Source organism: Marmota monax, unplaced genomic scaffold (assembly GCF_021218885.2).
Source record: "Marmota monax isolate L192 unplaced genomic scaffold, Marmota_monax_Labrador192_F-V1.1 WCK01_AAM20220418_F8-fsc00105, whole genome shotgun sequence".
In the NCBI taxonomy this organism is placed as follows: Eukaryota; Metazoa; Chordata; class Mammalia; order Rodentia; family Sciuridae; genus Marmota; species Marmota monax.
In genome coordinates, this window is record NW_026692947.1 from 651,275 (window position 1) to 660,050 (window position 8,776).

Below are 8,776 nucleotides of genomic sequence, written 5' to 3' on the forward strand. Positions count from 1 at the left end.
GGAACTGAGATTTACTGAATGGAAAGGGTTCCTTTTAATGAGCCATTTGGAAGATTTTTAAAAATCCTTTTAGAAAATGTGAACTGCTATCAGAATTACTTCATCATGTTTGAATTATGTTTAAATGGGAAGCTAATGTCACAGCAGATTGCAGCAATGTTTACCTGGGGTTTCTTGTCATTTGCTTAAACTCTACACATAGCTTAAATACTAGAAGACACTTGCAAAGGAACCATTTTGTTGCTGGAGCTCTTTGGTAGATTTGGTGAGAAGAGCTTTGAGGTCCTATCATGTGGCAAGACCCCGTGACAACTAAGGAGTAGAGGAAAATACTATTTTAAAGAATTCTCAGAAGTGGCCTTTGGAGATGTTCTTAAAAGACCACAGGATTTTAACAGAAAAAAAAAAAAAAAAAAACAGGGTGGGACGTGGGAAGAGTGGAAAGGTTTCCAGGTTGCAAAGGCTGCAAAGGCCCATGGGAAAGAAGGGCACCAGGCAACCCTGAGCTGTGGTGGGAGATAAGTTTACAGCAAATGCAGGTCTTCCTGGTTTAGAGAAAGTTTGCATCCTGTTTTGGGCAAATGAGTGACACTAAATCTCTTCTTGCAGATCTGACCTAGAATTAGAAAAAGTTGGAGGCAGAAACCACTTAGGAGGATTTTGCAATTCTTCGAATAAATATCATGGTGCAAACTGGTTTAGCAGCAGTGGTAAGAGCAAAGGGGTGGCAGTGCTGGGGACGGAGCCCAGGGCCTTGCACATGCTAAGTGTGAGCTCTACCACTGAGCTACAGGTACCCCACTCCTGGGACTGGTTTTTTAAAATTCTAATTCAAATCCCTAGGAAGAGGTAGGAAGTGTGCTTTCTCTGAGGATTTCTCTGAGGCTTTGACTTGGACAGTGGGGAGAGGAAGAAGCCATCATGATACACAGAGGCCATAAATGCAGGTTCTGGTGAGTGAGATGTGCTTAGTTTTGGATATTATACTCTTGAGTCCAAGGTATCAGGGGAATAACCAGAGGGCAGATTACAAATGCATTCATGTAACCTACAAAATGTTCATAATTATAAGTAAACACTTGTTCAAAAGATGCAGGAAGGAGGGAGGAAAGTTAGAGAGTGAGGAGGAAAAGGCAGGAGCTTTCCAGAAAGCAGTTGGACATTCAGACTTCTTTCTCAGGAGAGGTCCTGGGGAGGTCATGGCACAGAGACGGTGAGTAAAGAAGGCACCAGGAGAAGAGGGCTGAATTCAGGTCTTGGCACAGGGATACTTAGGGGCCAAGAGAAAGACAGAAGTCAAGAAAGGAAACCATGGCTGGGGCAGAGCTAGAAGCCAGAGAACACAGAGCTCCCCGGATCCAAGGAGGCAGGTGTCTCCATTCAACCAGGGACATCTGGGCATCGTGGCACAGACCTGTAATCCCAGTGATTCAGGAGGCAGAGGAGGGAGGATCTCAAGTATGTGGTCAGTCTCAACAACTCAACAAGGCCCCAAGCAATTTAGCAAGACCCTGTCTTGAAATTAAAAAAAAAAAAAAATTAAAAAGGGCTGAGGGGTGTGGCTCACGGTTAAGTGCCCCTGGGGGATTCAATCCTTGGTTAAAAAAAAAAAAAAAAAAAAAAAAAAAAAAAACCAGACAACATCAAAAAAACCAACCACAAGGGACAGAAGTCAGAAGAGAGAAAAGTCACAAGCACTGGCACGTGAGAGCTCCTTACTGAGCCCTAATCCTGGGCTGTGCCCCACGCTGAGAACATAGCCTGTCTTATGCTCCTCATCCAACCTGGGACATAGGTAACACTGGGGAGCTGCACCGGGAGCTTTAGATCTGTGAACTGACTTCTTCAAAGCTTGCCCTGCTGAAGGGCAGGGCCAGGACACCAATCCAGCAGGGCCTCACCCAAACCATGTTCCCCTCACACAGTTGGCCTCCTGCTTCAACATGGTGGTGGGGTGGAACTCAGATCCCAATGTCTGGAAAAGAGCAGGGGATGGAAACTCACCCTGATGCTATATTTGCAGAGGCCTAGAATAAAGCTCAGTGCTAGATGAGAATGTCAACTATCATCAGTGAAAGGAGTGGGTGGTGGTGAAGCTCGGGGGAGCAGGGCTGCACCTCTTCCGGGAAGGAGCAAGAGAGGTGGGCACTCTAGATCCTTGGTGAGAAGATGAAAATCATTTCACGAAACAGAAACCTGCATTCAAGCTGGGCACCATGGCACAGGCCTGTGATCCCAGTAACTTGGGAGGCTGAGTCAGGAGGATCACAAGAGTTCAAGGCCAGCCTCATCCACCTAGCAAGACTGTCTCAAAATAAAAAATGAAACGGGCCAGGGACAGAGCTCAGTAGTAGAGTGCCCCTGGGTCCAATCCCCAGAACTGATTTTAAAAAAAGGAGAGAAAGAAAGAAATGACCTTCTTTCAAGTAAGATTTGAACACTTTAACGGAATGCAGTAACTTGCTATTTTCCTTTCTTAATATATATGAAAATGCTATTTCCTATTTTAACATATGTGTAAAAGTATTCATGCATTAGAATTGTACATACTTTTTTGGTTTCCTTGCATTTTTCTGTTGAGAGTTTGAGTTTTTCTTTCAAAAGGACATTAGACGCTGGATCATGGGGAAACAAACAAAAGGAAAACAGGCCATGAGAACTCATGAGCCTTGGATGGAGATTAACACCAAGCATTCGCGTGGATTCTGTCAATCACAGGGCGTTTTAGGAAGGGGAAGGAAATTCATGTTGCCCTTTGAGGGAAAAGAGCCTTTCTCCCGAGCTGCTGCAGCATTTGTGAGACACGCTTAGGCTTTCCCCCATGGACATAGCCACACTGTCACGTATGGATGTCACCGAGAGAAATACACAAGCTGACAGCTCATCTGGTGGCTGTTCTCAATCTGGTCATTGTCCCTGTGAACCCTGCGCATCCCTGAGTGTTTCAATAGGGCAGAAGGATTTTCTCCCTCTGTATCCAAAAAAAGCACTCTGGGAAGGGAAGGCTAGGCCTGTGCCCAAAGGCTTTACAGTCAGGAGGACCAGCAGTGACAGGAATCAGCCTGGGCAGGAGCATTTTGATCAACTTGGAGGATTCGTGTGCCATTCATTCAGTGAAGTTTCTTGTTTGTTTTTTGCACCTGGGATTGAACCCAGGGGTGCTTATAACCACTGAGCCACATCCCGAGCCCTTTTTATTTTTTGAGACAGAGTCTCCCTAAGTTGCTGAGGCTGGCTTTGAACTCAGAGTCCTCTTGCCTCAGCCTCCCAAGCCGCTGGGATTACAGGTGTGCGCCACTACACTGGGCTCAGTGCAGATTTTAATGGAGGGATTTTAAACAAGCTCTCCAAATCAAAAGCATTTGGGAAGTTTGAAAAGAAGTCATATAATTAATGTTGGGTCTGTGCACTGTCCAATGAGTGAAAGTGAGAAAAATCCAACACACTGGTTATTTGAATGAACTAATGCTCAGCCACAGGTCTAGAGCTCCCTGTGCCCTCCTCCCCATCACAGTTCTATCCCAACACTGTGTCTATGCAGTGGCCAAGACTGAATTTCCACCAGACCTGTTCCCCCTCCACAGCCCCATTCAACCCCTCCATTCAAATGGCACCAGGGCTAGGAGACTTTTCCTATGAGCAAGTTCAAATGCATGATCATACCTCACCTGGAGAACCAGGTCTTCTCCTTGAGCCAACACTGGCCATTGATAACACAGGACTGTCTTACAGGGTGAGGCTGATTCAGAGCCTCTACCTCTGACCTGGTGGCCTGCAGCTGGCTAGCTTCAGGTGGATTCAGTCCAAAGCAGAGTCAAAGTTCATGGACTGAAAGACCAAACGTCCCTGCCCCAGCACTGGAGCCCGTCGGTGGAGCCTGCATGCTGGGAACCCGGGGGCATGGCTCTGTGGCTTTGACCTGCAGTTCTGGGAGCTGTGGACAGTTCCCTTGAGCTCCTTTCCAGGGCAGGAACAGGCAGGCCCAGGTCTGGGACAGAACTTGGAACACACACACATCTGGAGGGGTCTGGGGTAGCCACTTGCCCTGAGGCACCTTGTACAACTGTCCTCATGGGGGTCAGTCCTTTTCAAATGAGGCTAGCTGTGCCAAACCCCTGGGGAAAGCCCTGTGCTCCTCCTGGCCCAGGGTTAGAGGGGATATTTTACAGGGTACTAGTGTTCTTAATTTAAACTATATGAAATTGTCCTTTTTTTGTATATCAAACATGATGCAGAATGTAACATGCTCATCCTCACAACAGAAATTATGAGAAGCTGGGTACGCCTGTAATCCCAGCAGCTGAGGAGGCTGAGGCAGGAGGATTGTGAATTCAAAGCCAGCCTCAGCAACTTGGGGAGGCTATATGCTATTTATCAAGACTCTGTGTCTCAAAATAAAAAACAAAAAGGTCTGAGGATGTGGCTCAATGGTTAAGTTCCTCTGGATTCAATCCCTGGTACCAAATATAAATAAATAAATAAACAAACAACAAACAAATAAATAAATGGATAAATAAATAAATTAAATAAATAAATAAATAAAAGAAATGATGAGACAAGAGTAGGGTACATGTGGAAAAATAACAATTTTGAGAGCCAGACCTGGGTTCAAATCTCAGTTCTGTTACTTTCACTCCACAAACACATACTGAATTCCTTCTATTTTGCTGGATACTCTTCTTGGAGCTTTACAGGGAGGGGTGGTCCAGATAGGTAGGCAGCCCTGCTCCTTATCTTATGGGGCCACTTCCTGGTTGGACCAGTTGCTCCGCTTCTCTGAGCTTCAGTTAAGTATTGTAAAGGCTAAAAGGGATGATGCACATCAGGCGCAGAGCGCATGGGCATGTTATCATTCCGTGGCTCACAGGAGCTCTAACCTATGGACCAAGAAAGCCTTGCAAGGCATTGTGGGAATCTCCAAGGCTATCCTCTAAGAGCCCTGAAGCAAGAAATGACTGTGGGAAAATGGGACAACCAGGGAGAGGGCCACAGGGACTCCCAAGACCACTCATCCCAGCCCATCCACTCTTCCACTCAGAGAGGCCAGTTGCTGTCAGTTCTCAAATAAACCAGGAGGGCAATAGGCAGAGGAGGGTGTGAACTGCTTCATCTTTTTTTTTTTTTTTCTTTTTTCTCTTTCTCTTTCTGGTACCAGAGATTGAACTCAGGGGTACTTAACCACTGAGCCACATCCCCAGCCCTTTATTAATTTTTTTATTTTGAGACAGAGTCTCATTCTAGTTGCTGAGGTTGGTTTTGAATTTGCCATCCTCCTGCCTCCTGAGCTTCTGGGATTATAGATGTGTGCCACCACACATGCCTTATATAATTGGTTAATAATGGCTTCCCCCCGCCTCCAGTACCAGGGATGGAACCCAAGCCTCATATTTTTTAAAAAATATTTTTTAATTTGTTGATGGATCTTTATTTATATGCAGTGCTGAGAATAGAACCCACACCTGGTTCATCTTTCTTAATAGACATGAAATCATTTATTTAATACAAATAAAATAATGCCAAATTTATTGATTGCGACAGAGATTGAGGAGGCCTCAAATTACCTATAGAGTTTTCTAGCTTTTTTGTTTTTTTCATTTTGCTATACTAGGGACTGAACCCAGAGGTGCTCTGCCACTGAACTACATCTCCAGCCCTTTTAAATTTTATTTTGAGACAGGGTCTTGTTAAATTGTTCAGGCTGGCCTTGAACTTGTGACCCTCCTGCCTCAGCCTCCAGAGTAGTGGGGAGCAGCTGGGATTATAGGCACCAGGCTGGAACTTCTGGTTTCAAGCCATCAACACATATCTGGCTCTAGTTATGTAAAGGATATGCAAGTTAGCTAATCTTTTCCCTAATTTCCCACCTAAACAAGTCTCCGGTGTGAACAGAAACAAAGGATTATAGATTCCTTTTGTAGCCCAGGCCTATTTCTGGGCTCTGTGTGCAAACACGCCACAGGGCTATTTCGCAGGTCAGCATGCACACCATTTAAAGCTGCATAAATTGCGCTGGACAGAGTATTAATAAGTGTGAAGTTACTCTGTAGCAGTTCAGCTCGTGACGATACCTTCACTCTTGTCCTGAGGTCCATTTGACTTTCTGGGTCCATTCGGCACAGGTGGGGTACAGGGAGGCGAGACCAACAATTGCACTAACTTTTTTTCATACACTTTTCTGGTGGAAGCTGAGGAAGAATGTGAAGAACAAATTACATTGTCCTGTTTTTGTATGTGAGCTTACTGGGTTCAAAGTATTTCATAATTCCGACCTTTCTTCTAGGCTCTTATATAATTGGTTAACAATGGCTTTTTGTTTTTTTCTTCAGCACCAGGGATGGAACCCAGGCCTCATAAATACTAGGCAATCGCTCTACCACTGAGCGACATCCTTAGCCATGTGGTTGTTTTGTTTGTTTGTTTGTTTTTAATACTTTTTTTAGCTATTGATGGATCTTTAATTTATTTATATGTGATGCTGAGAATTGAACCCAGTGCCTCGCACATGCTAGGCAAGCACTCTACCACTGAGCCACAACCCCAGCCCCAGACATATATATGGTTTTTAAAATGGACCCCACAGCTGCTCAACTCACTTTTTCCCTTTCACAAATACTTAGGTGATACCTCTGGAATAGCCACAGAATCAGGCATTGGATACATCTGAGAACAAGATGCCATGGCTGTGCATCCTATGTATGACAAATAGAAACAGTGAATACATAAGTCAATAGTTCATACAGAGCATATAGCAAAAACGAAACAGGAGCTGGGCCTGGTGGCACACGCTTGTAATCACAGTGGCTCAGGAGGATGAAGCAGGAGGATGGTGAGTTCAAGCCAGCCTCAGCAACTTAGCAAGTCCCCAAGCAACTTGGTGAGAGCCTGACTCTAAATGAAAAATAAGGGGCTGGGGCTGGGGCTCAGTGGCAGAGCACCTGCCTCGCACCTGTGGGGCCCTGGGTTCGAGCCTCAGCACCACATAAAAATAAATAAACAAAATAAAGATATTTAAAAATGAAAATAAAAAGGGCTGGGATTGTGGCTCAGTGGAAAGCACCTCTGGGTTCAATCCCCAGTACCGAAAAAGAAAAAAAACAAACGGCTAATATAATAAAGAGTGACGGGTTTTTCATTGTCGAAGAAAACTAATCCCTTCTCTCTGGCACCATATTGATATGTAAGGATCTTCTCTCTGTGTGGTCTCCTGTTTTCCTATGTCTATTTGTGAAGGCAGGACCTCACACATGCTAAGCTATAGCCCCAGCCTCCTTATTTCTTTTTCTTTTTTTATTTTGTGGTTGTAGTTTGACACGATACCTTTATTTCACTTATTTATTTTTATGTGGTGCTGAGGATTGAACCCAGGGCCTCGTGTGTGGGAGGCGGGCGCTCTACCGCTGAGCCACAACCCCAGCCTCAGCCTCCTTATTTCTAGTGGGAAACCATTTTCAATGGTTTTTATTGTACCTGTTCCTTTTACTCTAAGTTGTTTTTAAATCTTTGGAGGTAGTTTGTAAACAGTCAAGGGCTACCTCCCAATACTCACTGTGTACATACGTACGTAGTATTGGGCCCGGTAAAAATCCAAGCTTTTCCAGTTGATTCTGCAGTTCACAATCACTCAGGCACTTCACATCCACCATGGTGATAAAAGTTTGGCCTCTTTTCTGACAGTGGAATCTTTGAAATAGTAAAACAGTACATTCATTCAAACAGCCTTTATGAATAAGTACTAAAACTTTTCTTATCCACATAAAGCTTTACAACTCATAAAGCCTACATCTTCACCTCCTGCTGTTTTCTGCCACAAAGCCCGGCTGGGATCAGTGACCTCCATGCAAAACCATGGGTGGGTGTCACTTTACCCAATGTTCTTGGGGTTCAATTCTTCCTCACTTTTCTACTTGACTAATGTGAGAAAAATCTTTGGGACAACTTTTTCCTTTACTGCTCAGGATCTCTGAGTAAGACGCAAGCTCTGAGAAGATAAGAATTTAATTAAACAGGAAAGAGCTGAGAGAGATTTTTTTTTTAGTGAGTTAAATAAAAAGTTATTTATCCCTGCCCTCCTTTTGATGAGAGTACAGAGAGTACAGAGCGGTCGGTTATTGCAAACAGTAGTAGTTTTCACACTTGTAATTTAACTCTGAGCATAACGAGATGGTAGTTTTTAATTAACCGCCGGCAGACTTGGTAATTGCTGAATTGGCATTTGAAAAGAGTCAACTATTCATTCTCTGGCACCCAAATTGATTTATATAGATTTATAAAAGCCTTGATATGGCTTTCCCAAACTGCACAGCCCCACATTCGATCAGTTTTATTCCAGTGATCTGTTGATCTCCCCCCTCCCCCCAAAAAAACCCTGACCCTTCCACCTACTTAACAAAATCCTGAAAACGAGAGGCCCATTAGTCAAGTCTTTTAACAGAGATGTTTTCATTCGGGAGTCTATTGGTTGTACCTCATTTCTATCATGTTTCAAGACTTTTTAATATTGCAGTGAAAACGACCGAAAGATAATTACTCAGCATAGAGGATCTAGACCCATTTTAAGTAATGACTTTGCTTTTATTGGTGATCAATCAATGTCCAATTAGGAAGAACATCATATACAAGCTAGAAAAAGGGGTGAATTGTTACGGTACGTACGAACACCTAGTGGGACAGTTCTCCACTTTAAAGCCATGTTTCTTTTTCTCATGCATAGTAGGTACTTGGTAAAGGTTAAGTTTCTTCCTTTTCTATGTGTTGGGGAAACTGAGTTAGCACTTCT

At 44.0% G+C, this 8,776-nt stretch overlaps 1 protein-coding gene across 1 annotated transcript in view; it reads right to left on the reverse strand.

Moving 5' to 3' along the window:
• The window catches only part of Lemd1 (LEM domain containing 1), a 28,713-nt gene extending 21,070 nt beyond the window's left edge, over positions 1-7,643 (reverse strand). The window contains exons 1-2 of the mRNA XM_046452213.1: positions 7,562-7,643; positions 2,551-2,615 (exon numbers count right to left, since the gene is read on the reverse strand). Of these exons, the coding sequence (XP_046308169.1) occupies positions 2,551-2,615; positions 7,562-7,643 (147 nt within the window). The remainder of the gene's footprint in view (positions 1-2,550; positions 2,616-7,561) is intronic.
• Between the last annotated feature and the right edge of the window lie 1,133 nt (positions 7,644-8,776).